The 27,936-nt window shown below is 46.4% G+C and overlaps 1 protein-coding gene across 1 annotated transcript in view; it reads right to left on the reverse strand.

Moving 5' to 3' along the window:
* MAP2K1 (mitogen-activated protein kinase kinase 1) overlaps positions 1-27,936 on the reverse strand; it is a 77,556-nt gene that overhangs the window by 7,204 nt on the left and 42,416 nt on the right. Inside the window, exons 4-5 of the mRNA XM_039219173.1 lie at positions 22,751-22,828; positions 21,715-21,766 (exon numbers count right to left, since the gene is read on the reverse strand). Of these exons, the coding sequence (XP_039075104.1) occupies positions 21,715-21,766; positions 22,751-22,828 (130 nt within the window). The remainder of the gene's footprint in view (positions 1-21,714; positions 21,767-22,750; positions 22,829-27,936) is intronic.

Below are 27,936 nucleotides of genomic sequence, written 5' to 3' on the forward strand. Positions count from 1 at the left end.
TTGACATAGGTGGATCCGGGAGAGGGAGGAGGGTGAGTACTCTACAGACAGCCCAGCCCCAAGCATGAGTTCAACAACCTGCTGCCATCGTAAAGCCAGCCCTTGGCTTGCAAACACTGGACACCAAGGTCCCTCATTCCCCGTAGTTTAGGTTTCGAGAAAGGAATGTCAGATGAGAAAATGACAACCTGTTGTATAAGCAGGACAGAAAGTCAGTGGATTTTCACTCTTTGAGAATCCAGACTTAAACACATGACCCACAGGAAGAAGTCCATTATCATGAATAATCAAGATTTCCAAGTTTGTTGTCTCAATCACTCATACTGGCAAGATACAGTATCTATGGTTGAATCATAAGGTAGGAAGAAAAACACAAATAGTAAGACCTGTATGCCTGCCGAGGCTCAGACCAAAGACTAGAGATGGGACGGGGGCAGGAATTCCCATTTTTGACCTTGATATCAAGCACGCTTTATGCGTAGTTTGGCAGAGGCTGGGAGCTAACTTAACGGTTTTCACTGAAGTTACTTCCCGAATGGCCTCCACAGCCGCAGCCAGCTGTCAGTCAAGGGGACTCAGTCCCTTACTGCCCTGCGGGGACCAGTCAGGTCAGGGAAGTGCCCCCGGAACCACCCTCAACCCCAGCCCTCCCCATTTCCCACCTGGCTGCCACCATCACTACTAGTCCATTGACCCTTCCCTTTGCAGAGGTAGGTAAACTTCCAAATGTTCTTCTTCTGCCATCTCGATTCAAACAACTGCCCTACAGAGTGGGCAGAGCAGGGTCAAGTGTTCTCTTTTACAGGTGGGAAAACAATGCCGGAACTTGGTACAAGTCCCCAGGCTGGGGTTTTGTGGGCCATGTCAGCAGTGAGACCCGTCAAGAGCAGGCCATACCCCAGGGTAAAAACATGGACCAAGACAGGAAGTCCCTAACAGAAGTGACAGAGATGCCACAAAGGGTATCCAGAGTGCTAGAGAAACAAACCAAGTCCCCATAATTCAAACCTACTAGAACTACTATTCCCATTTCATTATTTTCCCCTTCAGGGCTCTCAGATGAATGCATTTACATGCATGCCTCAGAGATCTGGCAGCTCCTTCTCCACCACTACAATAAAGTGAGTATCACCATGCAGAGAGTAAGATGAATGTTTTGGTTCGCAGGTACATATACAAGTTATGTTTACGTTATCCTATAGTCTGTTAAATATACAGCATCATTATGTCTAAAAACAACAATGTACATACCTGAATTTAAAAATACTTCAGTGCTAAAAAATGCTAACCATGGATGCCTGGGTGGCTCAGTCAGTTATTAAGAGTCCAACTCTTGATTTCAGCTTAGGTCACAATCTCGCAGTTTGTGAGTTCGAGCCCCACATCAGGCTCTGTGCTATCAGTGTAGAGCCTGTTTGGAAGTCCCTCTTTTTCTGCCTTTCCCCCACTTGTGCCCTCTCTCTCAAAATAAACATTTTTTTTTTTAACTGCTAACCATTTTAGTGGGTCATAATCACAGATCACCATAAGAAATAATGAAAATTTTGAGTAATTCAAGAACCACCAAACATGACTCAGAGACATGAAGTGAGCAAATGCTGTTGGAAAAATGGCACAGACTTGCTTGACAAAGCATGATAAAATGATATATGCCTGTACTTATCCTTAAACAGACCCTAACAAGTCCATGTATCTTCCAAGGATAAAGTGAAAAAAACCCCACTCTCTCACATCCCAGTAAGTCCTTCCCTTGACCCCCTCACCCCTCATTTCCAAGGCCGGGTCAAGTCCTAAGGGCAGTGCTCAGCCAGCTCAAGCTTCTCTGTACCCACCACCAGCCCCTCCAGGGCGGGGCTGCTGGCTGCCCGCCCCAGCACTGTAACCCCAGAGCCGGCACAGTAACTGGCCCACACTAGATGCTCCAAACCACTTGTGAATGACTGGCTCTAAGCTCACCGGGTACATACGCAAGCACCCCGAGCCATTGGTGTGGTCACCTTCCCAAGACCTAGCCTTCCTCACAGCACAGGACACAAGACCTTTCCAACCCCGCCCCTCCCCCTCCCCCTGCCGGCATGCTCCCTGTGTCTCCTACATACAGACTTCTAGAATGCAGCCATCTGAAGTAGCCTTAAAGGGAGTTTGGCTCTTCTCCTTTAGTCTAAGGCCCAAAACAGTCTAGCAACTTGCCCAAGGTCACACTGCAAAAACGGTGAAGCTGGACCCAGAACTCAGGCCCAGGTATCAGAGAAGCCCACCGCCACAGGACGCACCTCCACTGTATGCACCCGCTTCTGTTCACTGAGGACTACGCTGTGCCAGGCCCCATGCACACACCAGGGAGACAATGGTGAGAACTGATCGAGGTCCTGCTGTCACGAAGCTTACGTCATAGTGTGATTTGAGCACAGACAAAACCCGGCAAATGCGCAAGCCAAGTGGTCTCAGTGCCATGAAGGAAATAAAAATGATAAAACCAGGTAACAGCCCACACCTTGAGGGGGTGGGGGCTGGGGGGCAGGGGGTTCCTGTGCAGGAATGACCCTTGAGCAACGACCTGGGTAGAGTCACACACCCTCCTGGGGAATGACTTCCATAGGGAAAAACTTTTCTTCAGTTTCTTCCCCACACCTAGAGTTAGGGCAGGCTCCAGGCCAAGGAGCCTCTGGCCCTCACTTACCCTCCTCAAATAGAGGACAGACGCCCGGCCCCTGAGGTTAGTGTTCAGTGTGTGGCAAGGCCACTGAGCGGCGGCCAGAGCAGGGGAGGACCAGCTGGGAGATGGTGCTCCGGGGGGCAGTGGTGGGGAGAAGCGCGGAGGCCCTCCAACACGAGCCTCTCTTCACACTTGCCACTGGATGCCCCAGCCCTTCACCCCAGTGCCTGGACCACCAAGCCAGGGCTCCCTTGCCTCCCAAATGTGCTGAGGTAGTTTAGGCCCCATTTTCAAGCCAAGGGGCAGCCTTGACTCAAGAGACCTGTGTTCAAATCCCGGCCCTGCTGCCTGCTCAAACAGCAGCCTCGAGCCAGCCCCTCTGCTCCTCTAGCACCAGCCACCTGTCAGCAATGCGGTGGTGACACCAGAGGTCTTGGGACCCTGCCAGGCGGTGACCAGGAACAACCTAATGTGGTGTGGGCATGTACAGGGCACGCCACATCACAGAGACAGGGGATTCCTTCACAAGCCACCCTGCAAGACGAGCAGCTCACCCACCAGAGCCCAGCTTGGGCCCTCCCCAATGGAGAGCAGGTTTTCCTTTCTCTGCTGGCTTCCTTCCCTGCTCTGCTTCTCTCCGGGCTGCTCAGGAGTGGCCGCACGGCCTCTGAAACCGCTCGCATCTGATTTCTATTCACATGGCAAGCCAGTCTCCTTTCCTCTGAATTATGTAACACCGCTTTCCTCAATCCCTGCCTGTCAGCTCCGGCTTCCCCCACGCCAGGGAACAACACCGGCTGGGAGGCTGCAGAGACCACAGGGGATGGGGTCAGAGGAGCAGAGGCAAAGCCTGAGGGGCCCCTCCTGGTGACCCAGAAGGCTGAACAAGCGGCCTGAAGACCTGCAGATCACTCTCCATCACTCAACTCCGGAATGTGTGGCTGAGCCACCAGGCGGGGACATGCCCCTCCCGGGCAGCCCCAGCCAAATCAGGCTCTCCTCTGGGGGCGCAAGAGGTACCCATGAGACAAGGCCAGAGAGACTGTTTCCTCCAGCTGACAGTACCTCCTCTTTGCTCTCCACAATCGCCGCCCTCCCTCCTCTGTCCCTGTCCCCAGCATCTGTGTCCTCACTTGGTCCTGCAGAACAAGTGGCATTCCTCTGGTGAGACAGTCCCTGCACGGAGCCTTGCAGTCAGGTGCAGGCCTCTCAGCCTGGCTTTCCAAGCCCGCCACCGCTCCCGCCTCACCTCTCCAGCTTCGTGCTGTGACACGGCCCCATGTGCACCCGCCCCTCTGGGCTGGGCCCTACACAGGAAACATGCTTCTTTCTCACTCACCCTCACCGTGATTTCCAGGTGCAAGTGCTTCTGGGTCCCCTCCACCACTTGGGAAACTGCTCTGCTCCTGGGAGGGCTGAACCAGGGAAGGCCTCATTGGGCTTCTTCTCACATCATTCCTAACAGCAACCTCGACCACTGTTCGAATCAGGGGCCCAGGCCCTCTCTACTTCCCTAGGCCTTCTCTAGGCCTTGCGTCCCTTTCTTACCCTCCAGTATCAGGAAGGTGAGGCTGGGGGAAACCCTAGGGCCTGGTGGGCCAGGCTGCATTTTTGAGGAAGAATCCAGCACCCATGAAGCCTCCCCGGCTGACATGCTTCTTCAGGAAACTGATGAGAGGCTAAGGTTTGTTACCCCAATCCCGCTCAGTGCCTGAAAGAGTGAGGATGGGTAAGCCCCCCTTCTTCAAAAACAAACAAGGAAGTTTGAGGAGAAAACTAAGTAGAAGAAATATATTCTCTCATTTTCTGCCCCAGAAATAACTGCTGTTCAGAGTCTTCTGATTTTTACCCCCACGAGTGCATGGGGGAGAAATCAACTTAATTTCTGAGCATCTGCCACCACTCTAAAACAAGAGGTTTGGATTAAATACTTCAGTGGGTCATTTGTTTATTCTATAAACAGTTACAACTGACCTATGAGTAAAAAGGACACAGTTCCCATACCTGTCCTCAAGGCCATCACCACCAGGGGAGACAGAAAATGAAAAATAACAAGAACATGCGTGCATCTGTATGATGGTAAGGGCAAAGACAGAGAGATGGTCAGGGCACTGTGGACGGATATTCTGAATTCTTCCAACCAGCCAGGCTCCGTGCCAGCCTGACTAGTGGGGGCGAGGTCTTTCTCAAGCAGATGAAGCAAGGTGTTGGCCTCCCAAAGGGTACTAAACCTCATCTTGTTTGGCAGAGAATCTGACAGGAAGTTGCATTCACTACGGGGCATGGGGGACAAGATGGAAGAAAATGGACATAAAGGAACAGAAGGGCAGGGGAGGGAAGCGGGGGACACAAGAGAAACAAGAAATGAGGGCTCCAGAGCAGTAAGCTGAGTGACACCTGGAAACCAGACATCTGGTGACAAAGGCTGAATCCAAAAGTGGGATGACTTTGGATAATGAGTTAAAGGTTAAAGAAACAAAGACAAGTCAGATTTTTAAATGAGACTCTAGGCCTCAAATTACATCTTCTTAGAAACCCCGGTAGATCCTTAATAACCCTTCTCTAAAGGTGAAGAGATAGAAGGGAAAGATGGCTGACCCAGGTAGGTCAAATAATGGTCTCCGCCTCCAGGTTAACTCATCCATGACCTCAAGGAGCTAATTAAATAGCAAAGGTAATTAACATTCAGAGAAAATCCCAAACACTTCAATTAGATATGAACTATAACCTCGTGTTCCCATCCAACCTTCCCCAAGAGCACAGCTTTCTCCCCCTAGCTGCTGCCCCCTCCTCCTCCAAACTGTGAAAGAGAATGGATGCAGCTAAGACAAGGTAGGGGTGGTGGGGGTGGCGAGCCCAGCCAACCTGGGAAGACACCACACTAGCTCTGGGCCATGGAGGATTTACTACGCCAGGCCCTATAAATACAGTCTTCTTTAATCCTCAGAACACAGAGAAGCAAGCTATACATGCCAGTGTCGAGGTGAGAGACACAGAGGCTGAGAACCAGGGAGTAGTCTGTCAAGACTGCACAGGGAGCTAATGGCTACCTGATGCTACGATTACCCAGAGCCTCGATAATTGGGCTCTAGATGACAGAGCAAATGCTGAGTTGTACTCCAAAGTTTCAGAAGAGCCATTATTCAGTTGCAGGGACAGCGGTCAAAAGGTATAAACTTCCAGTTTTAAGATAAATATTCCTGAGATGTAATGTACAACGTGGTGACTACAGTTAACAATACTGAACCATACATTGCAAAGTTGCTAGAAGAGTGTATCTTTTTTTTTCTTTTTTCTTTTTCCCTTAGGTAATCTCTACACCCAACGTGGGGCTTGAAATCATGACCCAGAGATCAAGAGCCATAGGCTCTACTAACCAAGCTAGCCAGGAGCCCCTAAGAATACATCTCAAAAATTCTCATCACAGGGGCGCCTGGGTGGCTTAGTCGGTTAAGCGTCCGACTTTCGCTTAGGTCATGATCTCACGGTTCGTGTGTTCGAGCCCCGCGTCAGGCTCTGTGCTGACTGCCAGCTCAGAGCCTGGAGCCTATTTCAGAGTCTGTGACTCCCTCTCTCTCTGACCCTCCCCTGCTCATGCTCTCTGTCTCTCTCTCTCTCTCTCTCCTAGAAATAAAAAAAAAAAAAAAATTCTCATCACAATAAAAGAAATGTTAACTGTGTGGTGACGGATGTTAACTAAACTTCCTGTGGCAATCACTTCCCAGTAACTACCTCTGTCCAATCAGTATGCTGTGCAGCTGAAATTAACACAGTGTGATATGTCAACCTTGTCTCAATTTTTTTTTTAAAGTTGTGGTTGGGGGATCCTGACTTCGTTTCAGGTCATGATCCCAGGGTCGTGGGCTTGAGCTCTGTGTTGGACTCTGCGCTGAGTGTGGAGCCTGCTTGGGATTTTTCTGTCTCCCTCCCTTTCTCTCTGTCCCTCCCCCAGCATGCGTGCTCTCTCTCAAAGTAAACATTTTTAAAAATAATAAAAAATTTGGAAAATAAAAAATAGAAGTTGTGGTTGGGGAAGAGGGTGGGGAAGAGGGTCGCTCCCATCACAGACCTAACAAGCTTCATGTGGGACCAGGATCTGACCGGGCTCTGCTCCTGAGGGAAAAGCTTTCTCAGCTGGGAGTGCGCAGACTTCCCTCTTGCTTGCAGATGAGCTGAGGGAGGGAAGGGCAGGGTGCTCCCACATCCTTCCGCTCACCACCAAAGGCCAGGTCCTCACCAGCAGCCACCGTTACCTGTTACCTCTCCGTTTCTTAGGACCATGGCCAATGATGCAATTTAATTCTTTTCCTTCCCTCCCAAGAGTTATCAGTTTTGAAATGCTTTTACTGGCTCCCTCTGGGCACCCCTTTCGGCCAATGCTCATCTTCTGACCCGAAAGGCACACAAAGGCTGACAATTAAGCTAGACAGTACTGGAAGCATTCAGAGTCTGCTTTTCTTTTTCAGAATTTGGTTTTCATTAGTACACGCCACTCCAAGAAATGGTCAACATGTTTAAAACAGGGTGTAACAAAAGCCACAGCAAAAGTTATAGAGGTTATACTAAAAAGAGGGGGAACTGAGGGGGTGAGAGAGAGTGAAGACAAAGGAAATGAGGCATTTCAAGGGAAACACGGGTCTTGGATTCTTGGTCTCTCATTTTCAATGGCCCCTTAATAATATTTGGCAGAGCAGCCCCATTTTACAGATATGGAAATCAAGGCTTAAGGAGATAGATGCCCCTTGCCAAAGATCACAAAGTAGCTTTTCCATTAAAAGAAACTGCCTTAAAGCACACATTTCCCCTTGCAGGCTGTGGGCTAATTCAGAGGACAGGAGATCCGCAATCTAGCTCAAAGCCAATCACCCACCCGCAGGCAGGAAAACAATGTTGGCTAACTTGGATACTTCTCAGCCACAATTCACAAAAGGGCAATTAGCTTTAAAAAAAAAAAAAAAAAAAGGACAAAACAAAAAACAAAACTCTTCTGGCAGCTAAAGGCTAATTTTGCTCAGCAGTAGGAAACAGGAAAAAAAGACCACGGGAAAAGGAAAAGTAGTGATAGCCAGAGACCTGCTCATTTTTAAACAGAATGTGAGAGGGAATTTCTAATAACATCACTATATTTATAGCGGCCCAAACTCCACCAAAGTAGGGCAGGACCGTTTGTGCTGGGTCACAGTCCACATCACGCACCAGAAGTCTGGAGAAGGAGGTCAAGAGGCCACTTATCAGTCGTTTCTAGCTTAGCTTGGGGCAGGCCTCTAAAAAAAGCACTCAGCAGAGTGTGTTTACCTATCTAAGGACAAATGTGAGCCTGATGGGCGGGACAGTCCTCACGGAGCCTACTGAGCAGAGCCCTCCCCACACCACTCACTCCTCTGCGGGAGAAGTGTTCCTCCCTCTGAGCAATCACCGCTCCGGGTGAACGTGGCCGTGAATGCTGACCCCGGGCCCCCCATCCCCATCACACTGATCCTTGCAGGTCTGGGCGTATGACCCGTATCAGCCCCACCAGTCTCTCCTCAGGATTTTCTAACAGGAGGCAGGGGCGGGGGGGGGGGGGTGTCTTCCCTCACTGATAATCAGACTAAAGCCAGAGAGGATGCTTCCCACAAGGTAGAGTTGGCCAGCCTGACAGAATAAAAGCCACGTTCAAAGAGAAACAAATGAGGGGCACCTGAGTAGCTCAGTAGGTTAAGTGTTCAACTTCCGCTCAGAGCATGATCTCATGGCTCGTGGGTTCAAGCCTCGAGTCAGGCTCTGTGCTGACAGCTCAGAGCCTGGAGCCTGCTTCAGATTTTGTGTCTCCCTCTCACCCTCCCCCACTCGCACTCTCTCTCTCAAATATAAACAAACATTAAAAAAAAAGAAGAAAAATTTGCCAAGAGAAACAAATGAGAACCCTCTAAGAGCATCTTTTCATCCCTGTATCTTAAATGACGTCTAACAGCTAAATGGCATTTGAGGCCCTGGACACCACTTTCCCTCAGGACAGCTGCATTCTTAGCTTCCTGGGGTTTGGTTCCTTTATTGTCTGAGCTAATTAGGGTGCGCTAACAACCAAGAATCCTAATAGCCATTGGTTCTCATCAAGTGGCATTGAAAATTACATTATTAGGCAGACACATAGTGTGGTATGGAAATGGTACCACCAACTTTGGAGTTAGGCTGGTCTGGGTTTGAATTCTAGCTCTACCACTCACTAGCTCCAAGTAGGCCTAGAGCTTCTTAGGAGAAGTTTTCCTGTTTACTGAACATGACATGTGGCTTCTAAACACCAAAACACGGGGGCGCCTGAGTGGCTCAGTCAGTTAAGCGTCTGACTCTTGGTATCAGCTCAGGCCTTGATCCCCTAGTTTGTGAAATTGAGCTGTTCTCTCTCTCCCCAGTGCTCGTGCTCTTTCTCCCTCTCAAAATAAACTTAAAAAAAAATTTTTTTTAATGCCACAACCTTGAGGCTGTTATACACACATGCCCCTAGTTTCATCTGACCTGCGGACAGTTTCGGGAGATGAAGAAGAAAGAGATTATCCCCAGATGAAAGAGCAAGAGGAGGCTCAGAGATGATGACTCTGATAGGATCAATCAGGGAGCCAATGGCTGAGTTGGACAGAACTTTCTATAAGGTTCTGTGGGCAGCCAGGATGACGGAGAGAGGGAATCAGGACACCTGGTGGGTGGCAGCAGCCTGGGGACTCTGTGCCTGCCACTACCATCCAATGACAGCACCACACACACCTCAGAGGCACAAGACACACACCTCTAACTATAAACTTTGAAATGTGTTGTTTCCACATGGAAACAGAAAACCCTACCACGTGTTTCTCACTAATTTAGTGCTATCAAGCCTAACACTCTGGCCCCTCCCTCATACGGAGGTGTACCACTAGACTGCACTTGTCACTCTGTGGTGTTGGGCGTCAAAAGTTAAGGCTCCATCTCAGGTGATGGTTAATGACATGTGCTCTTTGGTCACCAGACATGCTCTCCCGGGTCCATGGTCCTCCTTCAGTAAGTTACCAGTAACTGAAGAGAGTGGCAGGCCCAGCCTCAGGTTTCCCTTAGAAAGGAGGCTGTATGGGGCACCCAGGTGGCACAGCCGGTTAAGTGTCTGACTTTAGCTCAGGTCATGATCTCGTTCATGAGTGTAAGCCCTGCATCAGGCTCTGTACTGTCAGCAGCAGAGCCTGATTTGGAAACTCTGTTCCCTCTCTCTCTGCCCCTTCCCTGCTCATGCTCTCTTTCTCTTCAAAAATAAACATGGAAGGAAGGAAGGAAGGAAGGAAGGAAGGAAGGAAGGAAGGAAGGAAGGAAGGAGGGAGGGAGGGAGGGAGGGAGGGAGGGAGGGAGGGAGGGAGGGAGGGAGGAAGAAAAAGAAATGAGTCTTTGTGATGTGAAAGGGAACAGGATACAACTCTGCCAGGACCACCTCTCAGCCTGGGCTAACAGGGCCTTTCCTAAAGGGACCTGGTATGGCCTTGAGGCACAAGCTTGGGCCTCACGCTCCCTTTACCACTTGTGCCACAGCCGCCTCAGGAAGGGTCACAGACCAAGTCTTCCAACTGCCTTCCCCTCCCCGTCTGTCTGCACCAGCACCTACCCTTCGCCCTCCAGGGGCTTACCAGAATAAACCCTACACCTGTCTCCCACCTGCCTCCCCTCCCCCAACTCAGCTATCCTGATGCGGACCCACGTCTGCTCTTACTGGACCATGGCAGCAGCCTCCTGACTGACCTCTCTCCCCTTCCAGCTCATCTCAGCCACAGCAGCCAGAGCCCTCTTCCTCAAAGGATAGCTCATCTTACTTCCACATACAGCAGCCTCCTTTGCTCCCCACTGCCTCTGATAATGTCCAGCTCCTTAGCGGACAGACCTCACTGAAGACCTCCCTCGAATGCCTCAGGCATTCCTTACCCAAGTCTGCCACTCGCCATCAGGAACGGAGACCACCCACCCAAATGACTTGTTACTTCCTGTAAGGACCCATCTGTGTTTTCCAACTTGGCGCCACAATTCAGGTGTTCGCCTCTACCTGGGACTGCTTTCCCTGATGCTGCCACCTGCGTGACTTCTGCCTGTGCCGCACAGCTTGGCACAAATACCACCTCCTGCACGACGCTCCCCAAAGGGGGCTGAGGAAGCACTCTCCCTCCTCCAACGGCCCATCTGCCTCGCCTGAGGAGCTAAGACACACAATCATCTGGAGCCATAATCCATCGCTGTGGGTCTAGCAGCTGAGGTAATTCTAGAGAAAAAGTGACTCACATTTCTCACCAAGAGACCAGCACACTGGATTCTAGCTACTAATTAGCCACTCTCTGTCTCTCTCCATCTGGATGGTGGAACAGTCTAGACAGAGTTCAAAGGAATCAGTTTTTCCCTGTACATTCGCTGCCTCCCATGAGACTATCACCACTTGGCTGGCAGGCAAAGGAAGCAGGGGAGCATTGGAGCCGTCTCCTGGACACCCTGGGCAGCCTACACCCTGGACACTCCCCTGCCACCCAGACAGGGCCTGTAGTCAGGACAGAGCCTTGTGTGCCTCAGAGGCCACCCTGACTTTCTGCTCAAGGAAGCCGGGCAGGACACCGCAAAAGGCCCACAGGTAGGCCAGAGCCTGGCAAGCGTCACAGAAGCCATTCAGAAACTCATCAGCTGGGGCACCTGGATGGCTCAGTCGGTTAAGCATCTGACTTCAGCTCTGGTCATGATCTCACAGTTTGTGGGTTCAAGCCCCACATTGGGCTCTGTCTGGACAGCTCAGAGCCGGGAACCTGCTTCTGATTCTGTGTTTCCCTCCCTCTCTCTCTCTCTCTCTCTCTCCCTGTCCCAGCTCATGCTCTGTCTCTCTCAAAAATGAAGAAACATTTAAAAAAAAAAAAAAGAGAAAGAAAGAAAGAAAGAAAGAAAGAAAGAAAGAAAGAAAGAAAGAAAGAAAGAAAGAAAGAAAGAAAGAAAGAAAGAAAGAAAGAAAAGAAAGAAAGAAACTCACCACATGTGAGTCTGCTACAAACAGCTTATAAAACAACAAAACAAACACACTTGGGCGACTTCCGATCTTGCCTATCAGTGCCAACAGTAAGTCAGACTGCAGAGAGGAAGTCCTCGGCCTGAACCCTGACCGTGGCTGAGGACCTAGCTCCTGTGGTGGCTGTTGCCGGCACACCCCAGAGGTGCTCTCAAGACCCCCAGAGGTTGCCAGGGACCAGGATCCAAAACCACTCTCAGAATCTTGGCAGAAGCCTTGCCTCGCTTTCTGATGACAGCTCCCTAGGCAAAAAGGAGCCACCTGGGAGCACTCCTCGTAGGACGGCCCCAGGCACAAGCCACTCGGGCTCCAAAGAGAGCCATTGGCTGTGCGTCCCCTCAGAAATCTAGGCTGGCTTTCCAGTGCGCTGCAGGCCCGGGCTACCAGTCCAGCACTGCACATAAACATTGGGCAGGTTACACACTGCTCCATCCGATGGAAGAAAAAAATGACCTGAGGCATAATTTAAAACTAGTCTTGGCATTTATTGATCATCAGCTAACAACTCCAAAGCAGAAATAATTTATGGGCCAAGCTGTATGAACTCCCAATCAATTTAACTTACATAATGTTTCTTCAGGGTATTGATCAAAATGAACCCTTGATACCTGCAGTGGGCTAGGACGAAGGGTGAGCTGGCCGCACAAATCACAGCTGTGAGCAGCATGAAGCAGAGCCACATGCTAGGACACCCACCTCCCACCCTATGAGACAGACCCTAAGCACGTGGGTCAGCTTGGGATGCACCAGACCTAGGACCTGCTGCCACACAGCACCTCCAAACCTTTGTGGTTAATTCCTTTCAGAGCTTCAGGATCAGGGAAAAAACCCTCCCCTACCTATGCCATCCATCATGTTTTCATCAAGAACTCAAAGCTGAAAACTTTAGAGCTGAGTTTTGTGCTTAATTAAGTTCAGGTCCCCTCGGTGGAGGGGCGCCTGGGTCGTTCAGTCAGTTAAGTGTTTGATTCTTGGTTTTGGCTCAGGTCATGATCTCACGGTTCGTGAGTTTGAGCCCTCCGTCAGGCTCTATGCTGACAGCTCAGAGCCTGCTTCAGATTCTGTGTCTCCCTCTCTCTCTCTCTCTCTGCCTCTACCCTGCTCATGCTCTCTCTCTCTCTCTCTCAAAAATAAATAAATATTGGGGCACCTGGGTGGCTCAGTCCTTGAGCAACCAACTTCGACTCCGGTCATGATCTCACGGTTTGTGGATTCAAGCCCCACATCGAGCTCTGTGCTGACAGCTCAGAGCCTGGAGCCTGCTTCTGATTCTGTGTCTCCTCTCTCTCTCACCCTCCCCTGCTCACGTGCTCTCTCTCTCAGAAACAAATTAAAAAAATATATATATATATAAACATTAAAAGTTTTTTAAATAATAAAAAAAGTTTCCCTCAGACGAGGATTCCTTCTTCCCCTTAAAACTCAGTAGTCACCTGGGGCACCTGGGTGGCTCACTTGGTTGAGTGTTCGACTTCAGCTCAGGTCATGATCTCAGTTAGTGAGTTCGAGCCCCACATCGGGCTCTGTGCTGATAGCACAAAGCCTGGAGCCTGCCTCGGATTCTGTGTCTCCTTTTCTCTCTCTGCCCCTCCCCCATTGGCTCTCTGTCTCTCTCTCTCAAAAATGAAGAAATGTTAAAAATATTGTTGTTGTTGTTTTTTAAAAAACTCAGTAGTCAGGAGCACCTGGGTGGTTCAGTCAGTTGAGCCTCCGACCCTTGATTTCAGCTCAGGTCATGATCCCAGGATCGTGGGATTAGGCACTTGCTTGGGCTCCTCCCCGTGCATGGAACCTGCTTAAACATGTCTCTCTCTCTCTCCCTCTGCCCCTCTCCCCTGCTCGCTTGCTCGCGCTCGCTCTCGCTCTCTCTCTCTCTCAACAAAAAAAAACAACAAAACACAAAAACCAGTGGTCAGGAAGCTTTTTCTGCAAAGGACCACCAAACAAATATTTTAGGCTCTGAAAGCCATACGGTCTCTTTCACAAGCAACTACTCACCTTTGCCATTATAGCACATGAACAGTCACAGAAAACACTTAAATAAGCAAGCTGTGTTCCAACAAACTTTATTATAGACACTGAAATTTCAATTTCACACAATTATCACATGTCACAAAATCCTGAAAAACAATCCTTAGCTTGTAAGCCCTACAAAAATAGGCAGTAGACCATATGTGGCCTGTGGGCCACCAGTCTGCCCACCCCTACCCAAATGTTTAATTATGGTTTTGATCTGTTAGTGGTTTTGATTGTTAGCAGTTTTGATCTTTCTGACCCAGTGCTTAATAGTACTTGTAGACAAAAATGTTTTTCCTAACTTGCTAGCTTTCGGCATTTGTTCCTCCTCCCCACCTTCTAGTAATAACACCCCTCTTTTCATTTGGGATATGCTCCTCCCAACAGCAAGTACTTCTCTGCGAGGGTGTCAACCAAAAAGCCCCATCTATCCTGCCCTGGGAGTGGGCTTAGCACCAGGGAGGGTCCAACAGACCATCCTGGAACCAATGAATGGCCCAGAGGTGGGCAGGCCCTCCAAGCACAGACAATCAGTGATTCAGGCCTAGAGGAGAATGGAGCTCTTTCTCTGAAAGACTGCACTAAGGACTGGGGCTAGTGAGGTCCATGCTGCCCCCAGGGAAAAGACTCAGACTGGAAATGAAGCCCGCACCAGGAGGAGTAAAGCCGAGAGGTGACAGGGTCCTGAGACTGTCATTTCAACCCCATATTCATCCATGCCTTCCAACAGGTAACCCACGCCAATATATTCCCTCTTTTGATGAAGTCATTTCGCACTAGATTTCTGACACAACCAAAGAATCCGGACTAATTATATCACATCAAATTCTATTTGAAAGCTGGCAGGGTAGCAATTCGTGCATAAAAAATGACACTGGCTGTGTTCCACCATGTATTTAGTCACTTTTCTCCTGTTAGACTCTAAGCTCCCAGAGGACACAATTCATTTCTGAGCCATCTTTATGCCCTCAGTAGTGATTTACTCAGTACCCTGTACTTGGTAGGTATTCTATGGATATGAATACAAATATTACTTTCCTCAGATGGGGGAAGCTACTGTGAGAAGTGCAAATAAACATGGAGGGACATGCGCACGAACCTACCCATGACTGTACACCAGAATGTTACCCAGGGAGGCCAGAGAAAACTTCCACTCCCAGGTGGTGCACCGATCTGACAATGACTCCCTGATTAACAGCCCGTCAACCACATACACCAAGCTGAGCCACACAGACTGCTCACCCCTTGAATACCCAGGGGAAATATAATACAATGTCTGCAGAACACCAGGACAGACTGACGGAGGACTTCAGCCACCTCCTTGACCTCAGTCTGGTCTTTTTTTTTTTTTCTTCTCTCTTGTGAGGGCACAGTGATTCAGTCTTGTCTTTTTAATTGATTAAGTTTTCCTTTCCAGCTCATCTTCTAACTCAGGCGAAAGACCTAGAGGCCAAAGCATCCTGTGATGGGAACTGAAACTCTCCCCTCAAGCAATAGGGACTACCTTGATGCCAGCAAGATCCGGCATGACTGACCCCAAAACGATGATGGACCGGACCTATATGGACCACCTATACGTATCCACCAGCCTGTCCCACATTTTCCTTATACAACCCTACAAGTAGTTTCAGTACCTTAGGGACACTAGTCCGCGGTCTTTTCGGTGTTGGCCTCACTGAAATAAATTCCTTTCAGCTAGACACATGCACACACAAGGTAGGGTAGGGTATCCCACTAGTACCAAGGGTCCTTCAACACACCCAGTCGACTCAAGATAAATGAAAAACTTTCAAGGGACTACTACTTAGCTGAAAAAACAATACCTAAATGGCACTTGAAAACAGTCTCTCCCCAATTACCATTATTGCACTTCCTTGCACTTAAAAAGTAATGTGTAATTACAGGTGTGCCTAGTTCTAGATCACCGACATATTCCCACATGCGAGGCTCAGAAGGCCTAACTGGCCCAGCAGCAGCAACCCTGTGGTAGCTCGCTGTAGACTCAGGACAGCTACTTTTCTGCTTAAGCCACGGAGGCAAGGAGCCCTGGTCCCTGCCCTACTCAAGTGTGTGGGCTCAACTTTTCAAAAAATTCTCTGACCTCTCCCAGGATCCTTCTAACTGAGGAAGTTCTGAGAATCTTCAACCAAAGCAGACTGGTTTTTCTGTCACTGGCCATCATAAAAACCTATTAACTCAGCAGGCTAAGCAGCAGCACGCATACACGGTCTACTGTGTTGGTCAAGCACGATTTTCAGTGCTTTGTAGACATTATCTCAATCTTCGCAACCTTGTAGGTAGGCTATTTTCTCCATCTCCCTGAGGTTTGGAGAAGTTAAATAACTGGCCCAAGGTTACCCATGAAGTAGCACCATCAGAAAACAAAGCCTGACTTTTGTCACTGTGACTGAGTAAAAAACTGGCCATATTTTGTAGCTCCTTCCAACAAGGTAAGAATCTGTGCCTCTACTTTCTTAGTCCTGACTTGATCACATGACTTGGCTTTCGCCAACAAGGCATTAACAAACCTGATGTACACACAGGCTTGAATGGTGTGGAGTATTGTGGGTAACTGCACTCTTACCACTAAAACCCCAAGACCATCATAGGAAAAAGCCAGGGCATTAGCCTCTCAGAGGATGAGTGAAAACATGAGAAGAGGCCCAACCAACCCACAAACTTAATAAAAGTAATAAACCATTGATTTTAAATTACTAAGTATTGGGCTGGTTTACTACCCAGCGAAAGCTAACTGAAATAATCTCTAAGTTATTACCAGTAAATCACTATCAACAAGTAGGAATAAATAAAAATGTGAGGCAGAAAAAGAGCCTCTTCATTCTTCCCCATTTCCCTCAAGGACATAATGACAAGGAACAGAGTTTAAATTTTATCAGGAAAGAATATAGTTGGACCAGAGGAAGAACTTCCTGGTAGCAAGGAAGCCTAAAGAGAGAGACAGGGAGGCTCACTGTCTCACTTGCTCAGGTTTCCAGGAATCCTCCACTCACTGTTCTTGCTCGGCAATCGCGTTGGGCAAGAATACCATTCCACAGCCTGGGCCTTACAGCAGATTTTTATAGGGCTTCTGGAGAAGACGCCGACGGCAGGAATCTGAAAAGCAGAGCAGCCAGCCCTGGCTGCCTGTATACACTGCTCATTGGAGCAGAAGTCACTAGTGACTTCTCCTCCTTGGCTGGGCAAGTAATGAACTCTCCAGCACAGATCTCTGTCCAGAGAGCCATCTGGCTCACAAAGCTGCTCTTCATGCCAAAGAACAATAATTGGTGGAGCCAGAACAGGAATTCCTAAGGAAGTGGGGGCAGCACCGGGCAGAAGGGAAAGAAAGTTGGTTATTCCAGGAATGAGCTGAAACTTTCCTCCCTTCGGAACAGATATCAAGTTAGAACTCTCCATCAAGGACACCGAGCATGGTACACAGAACGCAGTGGGAAGAGAAAAACACAGGACTAGATTAATGACTGCCTTATGAGTAGAAGACATGGGTTCTTGGCCCAGTTTCCCTGTTGATTCCTGTGTGTTCTGGCAGAAACTAATCACACATCCACCCATTTAACAACCCTTCAAGGGCAAGCTATCCTCAGCTGTTACGTTAAGAGACTGGGAATACAGAGATGAGCGAGACATGTCCCCTGACTTGAGGAAACTCAGACTAGAAAGAGAAAAACAAACTCTGAGCTGCAGTTTCCATGTCTGAAAAATGAGCCAAACAGACAAGGCTGTTGTCAACAATAAATGAGAAAAGTCACTAACGCGCACAATACAGCACCTAGTATATAACAGGCCTTCAAATAAAGCCATTATGTATTATAGTAAGAAAGGGATGGACACTGTGCTGAAGAAATACAGAGATGGAGCACTTAAACCACTCTGGCAAGGGGTGGGTTCCGGGAACGCTTCTTGAAAGACATGTCTGAGCTAAACAGTAACATTATTACTATGGTAACAATATAACTAAAATAAACAGTAACGTTTTATTCATTAAGGACTTATGAGGAAGCCCTTTTAATTCCCACAAGTATATGAAATAAGTGTGTAATTTGCAATTACTGTTCTTTGGCATGAACGGTCCTCATTTTACAGATGAACAAATAACTCAAGAGTTTATATACTCTGTATGTAATACAGTTAAGATCTGAACTTGAACTGGCAGATCCCCAAGCGTTGGTGCTGTACTTAAAAAAGATGAGCAGACTTAGTCTAGAAAAAGTATGAGTGTCTCCACAATAGCTAAAACATGGAAAGAGCCTAAGTGTCCATCAACAGATGAATGGATCAAGAAGATGTGGTTTATCTATACCATGGAATACTACATGGCAATGAGAAACAATGAAATCTGGCCATGTGTAGCAACATGGATGGACCTTGAGGGTGTTATGCTGAGCGAAATAAGTCAGGCAGAGAAGGACAAATATCCTATGTTTGCACGTATAGGAGGATTAGGAGGAACTTGACGGAGGAACAAGGGGGAGAAGAAGGGCGGAAATGGTGGGGGAAAGGGAGAGAGGCAAACCATGAGAGACTCTTGAATGCTGACAAAAACTGAGGACTGATGGGTGTGGGGGGGAGGGGGGGAAGGGCATGGAGGAGGGCACTTTGGGGATGAGCACTGAGTGTTATGTAGAAACTAATTTGACAATAAACTATTTGTAAAAAAAAAAAAAAAAAACATTAAGAGAAAAAAAAAAAAAAGTATGAGTGTGAGGGACAGGGCAGGCTTGGGAAGTAAGGTTCCCAGGAAAGGCAAGTAATAATATGAGCAAAAGTGAGAAGCACACAAGGTACAGCTCAAAAGAGGAATTAAGTCTCACTGGGTCTCAAGTTCCTCACAAACTACAGAAAGGCATAAGGAAAGCAATTAGCCTTTATTAGGTCCATCCTTATGCAAATCCTTTTGCAAGTTGCTTTCCGTATGTAATTTCCTTAATCCTGACAATAATCTAGGAGTAGTGAAGATGATTCTATTGTATAGATGATGCAATGGCTTTACTCCACCAGAGCAAAGGCCCCTCTACAACACGGATGGTCCCCCCTCTAAGTGAGATTTAGGTCATTCACAGCCCTCAAACCCAGCCCCGTGCTCAAGAAATACTAATTTCTCCTTTCAGCTACTTACTTCCTAGAAATTAATATACAAACAAAAATATTCTATCCTGGAACTCAGGGGTCTAGAAACAAACAGAATAAGGTCCATATACCACTAGAAAAGTGTTCCCCATACAAGACATACCATACCTTCTTATTAATGCTTTTCTTAATGGTCAGTAGAAAAAGGATCAAATGGTGGCTAGTGCAGTTAGAAAGGAGAAGGCTTTCTACACTTTTACATTTTAAGATTATAGTTTGATGCATCCCAAATAAAGTATACACCTGTGAACCCACCATCAAAGTCGGGATTTAATATTTTCATTACTTAAGAACATTCCCTCCTATCTCTTTGAAGGCAATCCCCACTGCAAACCACTAATCTATACTTGATTACAATGTTACTCCAGTTTAATTATGTCTGTTGTAGATATTCATATAAATGGAATCATACAGTAGGTATTCTATTGTGTAGAATAGAATTATTTTTACTGAGCATGTTTTGGAGATTCATCCAAACTGTTATCAACTGTCTGTTCATTTTTATTGTCGAGTTGCATTCCATTGTTTGAATATATCAAAATTTGTTTACTCGCTCGTCTGGTGAATATTTTGGCTGTTTCTAGTTTGGGGCTATTGTAAATAAAGATGGTATGAACATTTGTGCACAAGTCTTTGTGTGGACAAATGTATTCATTTCTCTCAATGCGGAGAAGGAGGGTTGATGGACTGTATGGTTTAATTTTAAAAGAAACTACCCATCTCTCTCTCAGTGGTTGTCTCTTTTTCTGGCTGCTTTTAAGAAACTTGCTTTTATCACTAGTTTTCGGCAACCTCACTTTTTGTTTGCTTTGGTTTTTTACAGCTTATTGGTATATAATTTTCATACTAGAATCCCCAATACTTAGAGTGAATCATTTGATGAATCTACATGTGTGATCGTCACCACAATCAAGATTATAAATATATCGCCCCAAGTCTCCTCATGCTCCTTTGTAATGCTTCCCTTCCTCACCTTCCCTCACTCCCCTGGCAACCACTGATTTGCATTTCATCGCTACAGATCAGTTTGCAATTTCTAGAATTATAGAAATGGAATCACACAGTATGTCCTTTTTTTTTGAGGACGTATTTTTTTGGCTGTTTTACTTTTTCACATATCAATGGCTTATTCTTTTTATTGCTGAGTAACATCCTAGTGTATGGACCACAATGTGTTTATCCATTCAACTACTGATGGACGTTTGGGTTATTTCTAGTTTTTCGCTTGTACAAATAAAACTACTCACAACATTCACGTACGAGGACTTGAAAGGACATATGCCTTCATTTCTTTAGGGAAAATCCTACGAGTAAAATGGCTGCATGTAGAGTAGGCACATGCTTCACATTTTAGGAAATGGATAAACTGTTTTTCAACGTGCTTGCACCATTTCACATGTCGGCCTGCAGTGTCAGAGGGTTCCAGTTACTGCACATCCCTACTAACACATGAGCCGTCTCTCCAGACATTCCAGTGGGTGTGGAGGCACAGCTCACTGTGATCTGAATTTACATCTCCCTCATGACTAATGATATTCAATTATCTTTTCATGTGCTTAGAAGCCACTCATCTATCTTCATTAGTAAAGTGTCTGTTCAAATGTTTACCCATTTTTCCAACTGAGTTATGTTTTTATTATCCAACTGTGAGAGCTCTTTATGTATTCTAGACAATGTCACTTGACAGAGAAAGGTTTTGTCAGTATTTTCTCTTGGTGTGGCTTGCCTTTTCATGTTTGTATCTTTTAAAAAGCAAATGTTCTAATATAAATGAACTTCAATTTCTTGACTTTTCCTTTACAGTTTGTGCCTTCTGTTCCCTATTTAAAAACTCTTTGCCAAAACAGAGGTCACTAAGATAGTTTGTTTTCTTTCAAAAGTTTTATAGTTTTGGGGCGCCTGGGTGGCTCAGTTGGTTAGGCATCCGACTTCGGCTCAGGTCATGATCTCACGGTTCATGGGTTCGAGCCCTGCATCGGGCTCTGTGCTGACAGCCAGCTCAGAGCCTGGAGCCTGCTTCAGATTCTGTGTCTCCCTCTCTCTCTGACCCTCCCCTGCTCATACTATGTCTCTCTTTCTCTCTCTCCCTCTCTCCCTCAGAAATAAATAAAACATTAAAAAATTTTTTTAAGTTAAAAAAAAGTTTTATAGTTTTAACTTTTCACTGATGAATAGTATTGTGTTCCATGAATATACTGAATTTGTTTATCTACTTACTGGTTGAAGAACATTTTGGTTTTTTCTATCATGTGTACAGTTGCTCTGAACATCTGTATAGGAACCTGTATGGATATATGCTTCTCATTTATCTTGGACAAATATCTAAGAATGTATGGTCATACAGTAACTATATATGTACCCTTATTTAAAAAAAAAAAAGTTTCTTTTATAGTCAAACTCCCATCTAGTCAGTTAGTCATGGCTTTGGGTCTATGTACTGTCTAGTCCAGTGGGCAGATGGTGACACTGGTGATTGGGTAACTAAGCTCCCACTGGGGCTTCGGCCTAGGCTTACTAGGTGACCATGCCTGTCACAGCCTCAGGTAACAGGTGTCACATGTAACAGGCCAGACCAAAACAAGGGTGGAACTTGCTGCCCTAGCCGCCCAACTCACTACTCAAAAGACTTGGTGTGCCTGGCTGGCTCAGTCAGCACAGTATATGACTCTTGATCTCAGGGTCATGAGTTCAAGCCCCACATTAAACGTAAAGATTACTTCAAAAACAACTACTAGTCCAAGACCTGTTAATAAAAATTAAAAATACTATTCAATGGCTTTTACACCAAAACACAGAAGAGGAAGCAACGACTTCTGACTTCAGCTAAAATTCAAAGCATACTAACTAGTAAGTAATTTCTTACCTCTGTGCATAATCTTGTGCTTCTCCCTCAGGTAGGTCAGACCTTTTATTACCTGGAGGAAAGAGAATATAACAAGATGGGAAACCCAAATGGTGGTGGTTAAAACACAATCAGCCTGTCTCTTTTAAAATGATATATCTGTCTCCCTCTCTCTCTGATCCTCCCCTGTTCACGAGTGCTCGCTCTCTCTCTCAGAAATAAATAAAAATGGAAATTTTTTTAAAAAAAATTTTTTTAAATAATGAAATGATATAGAAAATATTTCATCTAATACCACAAAATTGCCTTCTTCCCCTATTTGATTTGCCTTCTTCCAATCTGTCATATCAAGAAACCATCTTTTTAGATGGTATATACTTATTTTTAAGCAATGTTGACTACTGCGAGTTTAGACAACTTTACAAACCCCTGTGCTTGGGGCACCTGGGTGGTTCAGTTGGTTGAGCATCTGACTCTTGATTTTGGCTCAGGTCACAATCTCACAGTCCATGAGATGAGCCCATGTCAGGCACTATGCTGATAGCGTGGAGCCTGCTTGGGATTCTCTCTCTCTCTGTGCCCCTGTCCCTCTCATGCACATGCATGCTCTCAAAGTAAATAAACAAGAAAGGAAAGAAAGGAAGAGAAGGAAGAAAGGAAAGAAAGAAAAGCAAAGAAGGAAGGAAGGAAGGAAGGGAGGGAGGGAGGGAGGGAGGGAGGGAGAAAACTTGCGACTAAATTCGGTTTTTGCCTAAAGCTGCAATATAAAAAAGAGGCTTTCTCATGCCACACACGGGAATTCTTTTGGATACCCTGTCTATTTCTCCAGGCACAGATTTTAATATAAAGGAAATGACTTTTCTAGTTCTGGCAAGAGACAGACAGAGCAAGAATATTGTATCTAGAATCAAGACAGAGAAAATTCTGGTGAGAAAACCCCAGTTTTCTTACAAATTTCCCTTGGCTGACTTACTATCTTCCTCTCTTGTCCATTTCCTGCCAACTCATTAACTTATCAATGAGAGAATTTGGAAGAAAAATTGCACAATATACTCACAGCAATGCTAACTTTTCCTAAGATTTGTTCCGGAATTCTTCCAGCCTTCTTCAGGACTTGATCCAAGGAGCCCCCATCCTAAAAACAAGAATACCAACCCATTTAGTGACAGTGTTTGTAACTATTCTTTCAAGTGTTAAACTTCAGCAGGAAAGTGAATCTCACATGTGGCAAATCCTCCTGGAAGGGTACCCTTTGGTTTGTTCCAGACCTCAAAGATAGAAATGTAAAACATTGTGGGAGCTATCAAATAGCTAGAAACTCAAATCGTGAATAATCATTAAACAAAGGACTAATTCAGGGATCAAAAAAAGATTTGCACTGAGCCACTTGGCTGGCTCAGTCAGTGGGGTATGCAATTCTTGATCTGACAGTTGTGAGTTCAAGCTTCATACTGGATGTAAAGATTACTTAAAAATAAAATCTTAAAAAGGTTTGCGCTGAAATGGCAGAACAATGCATGGTTAGGATCTGAGGATCTAGAAGCAAACTGTCTAAATTCACATCCTATCAACACTGTTGCTTCCTATCAGGGGGACTTTGACCAGGTTACTCACAGCCTATAAAATGGGGATGAGATCTTAAGGCTATTAAAATAATCATAGGGCTATTTTAAGTATTAAACAAGCTGATACACATAAAGCTCTCAGAACACCACCTAGCCCACGGTGAGTGTCAATAAATGTCAGCCATTTGATCAAGAGTGTATGTTACAATTAGTATTGGGGATTATCCTAAAAAAAAAATCATAGTTAATAAAATCAAAAGAAAAATGTCATAGAAAGCAACAAGTCCTGGGGCGCCTGGGTGGCTTAGTCGGTTAAGCGTCCGAATTTCGCTTAGGTCATGATCTCGCGGTTCGTGGGTTCGAGCCCCGCGTCGGGCTCTGTGCTGGCTGCCAGCTCAGAGCCTGGAGCCTGTTTCAGTCTGTGACTCCCTCTCTCTCTGACCCTCCCCTGCTCACGCTGTCTCTCTCTCTCTCTCCTAGAAATAAATAAAACATTTAAAAAAAAAAAAGAAAGCAACAAGTCCTTCCACAAGTCCTGACTAGTGCCATGAACTGTGTTAGGTTCTATGGAGGATAAAGATATAAAGAACTACTTCTTATTCCTCGTTAAATGTACAAACTAGTAGGGTAAAGATACACATTCTGAAAATAACAAAGCAAGATGTATGCTTAAGAAAAGTCTTACACATGCAGAAAAGAAAAGAAATTCTGACTTCGCTTAAAAGATGGCATTTGAGGGGCGCCTGGGTGGCTTAGTCGGTTAAGTGTCCGACTTTCGCTTAGGTCATGATCTCGCGGTTCGTGGGTTCAAGCCCCGCGTCGGGCTCTGTGCTGACTGCCAGCTCGGAGCCTGGAGCCTGTTTCAGTCTGTGACTCCCTCTCTCTCTGACCCTCCCCTGATCACGCTCTCTCTCTCTCTCTCTCTCTCTCTCCTAGAAATAAATAAAACATTTAAAAAAAAAAAAAAAAAAAAGATGGCATTTGAGCTGATGTCTTACTCAAAGGAGTAGGATTTCTATACCTGGAAAGGGGGAGGTATGCGGCAGAAAGGGAAAATGCAAGACACGACACGCGTGGGATATGAAGCCAGCCTCTGTGGGGCTCACAATCCTCATTCATGGATTCTACACCATAACCTGAGATCTTGAAGAAAAGCTTCACTCCGGAAACCCTGATGTAGCGAGGCAGAACTACGTTCATATCCCACGGCTCAAGCGCTGCCAATGAGCAGATGCAACTTACAATCACCCTCAGAAGTAGAGACAATTCCTGCAAATTCAGACTGATTTTTAAAGGATCTCATCTACACTGAGCGGTTACCAATATCATCTGCCATTTATTAACCACCTCTATGAAAGGTATAGGGATATGTGAGAAACTAGGAATGGAAAAAACTATACAGAGAGGGGGAAAAAAAACACACTCTGTTTGGGGAAACAGAACACTCAACGAGGCAAGGCACCTTAAATCCTCCTCTGAAACAAGGCAGGAAACAAACAGCTGAATGAGGAGAAGAGACATTGCTGGAGGTGCTCAGAGGAGGAAGTGATTCCTGGACCAGGCAGCTAAGGGAAGGACTGGAAACAGGAGGGACATGGAAACTGCACCTTGGAAGAGGTGGAGACATGGCCAAGCAGGAAGACATCCCTGTAAGCTTCCTGCCTCCAAAGTCACCCAGCCTCGATGTCACATCCCGGGAGCGTAAGGTCACAGAACAAGGCACAACATGATTAAAAAGGTCAGAACATATTCCCACTTTTATAGACATAAAAAAGTGTTTGTGTGACTCACACAGCACCAGAACATCCAGTGTCCTCAATGGTTACTTCTAGCCTAGGTAGGAAGTCGATCAGGGACTTTGCATAACAATTTCTTCTTTGTGCTTTTCTATGGTTTATAAATTTTCCACAATGAACAAACATTTTGCCCTTTTAAATTACTGAACTCCTTTAGGAAAGTGGAGAATTCAATCTGCAATCAGTTCAGAGCACTTACTGGGCGTCCGTTTTGTGCAAAGGCACTGTAAGATAGATACAACACTGCTTTCTTTCTAGAGTTGGTTGAGAAACTAAGATTCATTCAGAGGTACAGACCCTTCAGGAAAGTCTCCTAAAACAATGCTAAAAAAATAGATTGTCCACTTAAAAATTCTAAGCTGATGCAAAGGAGCGTTTGGATTGATCACTTTCTGTCACAGTCAACTCTGGATCACAGATGCTGAGGGAAAAGAAAGCAGTACAGGTGTGAATTCTCAAATGTACCTGAATACCCCCAGGCATGTTTGTCTTCTCCTCAGAATTCATGGTGGGTGGGTCAGTCGACCAAGGAGCACGAAGGAAGAATCCTGAATTTCAACTTAAGATTTCATATGGGCCATACTTTCTACCCAGACACGAGAGTGTAATCACTCATCTAGAACCCAAAAGAACTCCCCTGTGAACACATTTTCCACGAGTCCTTGGAAGAGCCCTGCCCAAGCTGTGACCCAGGCTGTGTGAGTCACCCTGTGAGGCTGGCTGCCTTCACAATGCTGCAAGCCCCTGGTGGCCGAGTCAGGACATCAGAGCCCAGGTAACCACACCAAGTTTTCCAGAAACATAATCACAGCACCTCTCAATTTCCTTCACCAGTGGGAAGAGGAACTCCAATACATGAAGTTTCCAAGCCATTTCTCTTTTGCTTCCAGTTGAATGTGGTTTCAGATCCTTTGTTTGATCGGCGCCTAATTATCAGGGAGGATCATGAACTGAAAACTAGGTAACAAAGCAACTCTGTCAAAATCTGACTCAAATGAGGTAGAAATGCTAAGCTCGGGTTCCACAGCCTAGGAGAGAGGGCAGCCTGCTCACACTTTTCTCTGGGGTTGTAGTACATATTCCTGTCGAAAAGGAAGAAAGATCGGTTCTCTTTCCTTCCACCTCCTTCAGAGCTGGAAGCAGAGTCACAATATGAACAATGGGATTAGCAAGATTTAAGGAGCATGAACCACAGTCAGAATTACCCAGGGCTGCCTCCAACTCACCTTACAACCTTTCAATTCCACTTCACTGTTGCCAAGAACTTGCCTTCCCTGACTAAAGCTGCTGAAATTGTGCTTATTTTTAGAAGCCAATTATTAACTAAGTCAATGGTGCTTTTGTGAAGGTTTTCTATAGAAGAGACAAATGCTTTATGGAAAAAGGAGAGGGAGGGGCTCAGAAGCTTTTACTCCTGCATGAGAACCATGAGCCATGAGTCCTAAGGTCTCTGGAGGCTCAGCTACCACCCCTGCAGGAATCTAACTCCCCAAAGGCAAGAGCATTCCTGTTCTATTGTGGGGGGAGGGGGGGGGTGTGGATTTACCCCACAAGTCTCCAAAATTCAGACGGGTTTACTTCTCGCACAAGTCAGCCCCCGGCTGAGTGCTTTAGAAGATGAGGCCCAATGGATGCCAGTGACACAACTTCACTTTAAAATACACCTAAGAGATGAGGAGCCTGGGTGGCTTAGTCGGTTAAGCGTCCAACTTTCACTTGGGTCATGATCTCGCGGTTCGTGGGTTCGAGCCCCGTGTCAGGCTCTGTGCTGACTGCCAGCTCAGAGCCTGGAGCCTGTTTCAGTCTGTGACTCCATCTCTCTGACCCTCCCCTGCTCACGCTGTCTCTCTATCTCCTAGAAATAAAAAAATAAATAAATAATAAAAAAATAATAATAAAATAAAATACACCTAAGAGGGGCGCCTGGGTGGCTCAGTCGGTTAAGCGTCCGACTTTCGCTTAGGTCATGATCTCGCAGTTGGTGGGTTCGAGCCCCGCGTCGGGCTCTGTGCTGACTGCCAGCTCAGAGCCTGGAGCCTGTTTCAGAGTCTATGACTCCCTGTCTCTCTGACCCTCCCCTGCTCATGCTGTCTCGCTCTCTCCCAGAAATAAATAAAACATTTAAGAAAAAAAAATTTTTTTTAAATAAAATACACCTAAGAAATGATGTGGGCATGGGCAACATGGGCATGGGCAAAGCATACATGGCAGAACAGGAACTGCAGAATCCAGGTGGGTTTACTGTGTACGTTATACAGTTCCTTCACCTCGCTCTGCATTTGAAACGGTCACGATAAAGTGCTGGGGGGAAATGTTAATGATAGAGAACACACAAGGACAGTGACATACACAGAACCAAAGAACCTCTGAAGTTGGGCTGTGGCTAACGAACAGAGCTCTACAGGACACCTCTGAAATGTGGACACCTCTGAAATGTGGAAGCTGAGACAAAGCAGAAATACCCAAAGAGAAGTAGCCATCAGCAGTCAGAGGCAGCCAGGATGGGAGCTCTCCTGCAAAAAGGTCTGCTCAAGGACCAAGAAGGGGTGAGAGGGTCCAGGGCTAGACCAGAGAGCTACTCTGGAACCTGGCAGCCTGGATTTCAGGCCACAGCAGCTTCACTACAGAGTTCCGTCTCTGGTAGCTCTGAGCCTCTCCACTAAAATTAACACTGTTCCAACTGCTCTCTGGGCCTATGGATATCTTCAAAACAGAAGACCCTATTGCTGATTCCAAGGTCTAACTCTCTCCCACTGAGCCCCAGGCCTGACCATGTCCTCCACCATCTTGGCCTCCTTCATTTAGCCACTCAACACCTATCACCTAATAGGTGCCAAGCACTGTGCATGGCCTTCAAAAGGTTTTGACCCTCCCACCTTCTG

Source organism: Hyaena hyaena, unplaced genomic scaffold (genome assembly GCF_003009895.1).
Source record: "Hyaena hyaena isolate Hyena2069 unplaced genomic scaffold, ASM300989v1 scaffold_15, whole genome shotgun sequence".
NCBI lineage: Eukaryota > Metazoa > Chordata > Mammalia > Carnivora > Hyaenidae > Hyaena > Hyaena hyaena.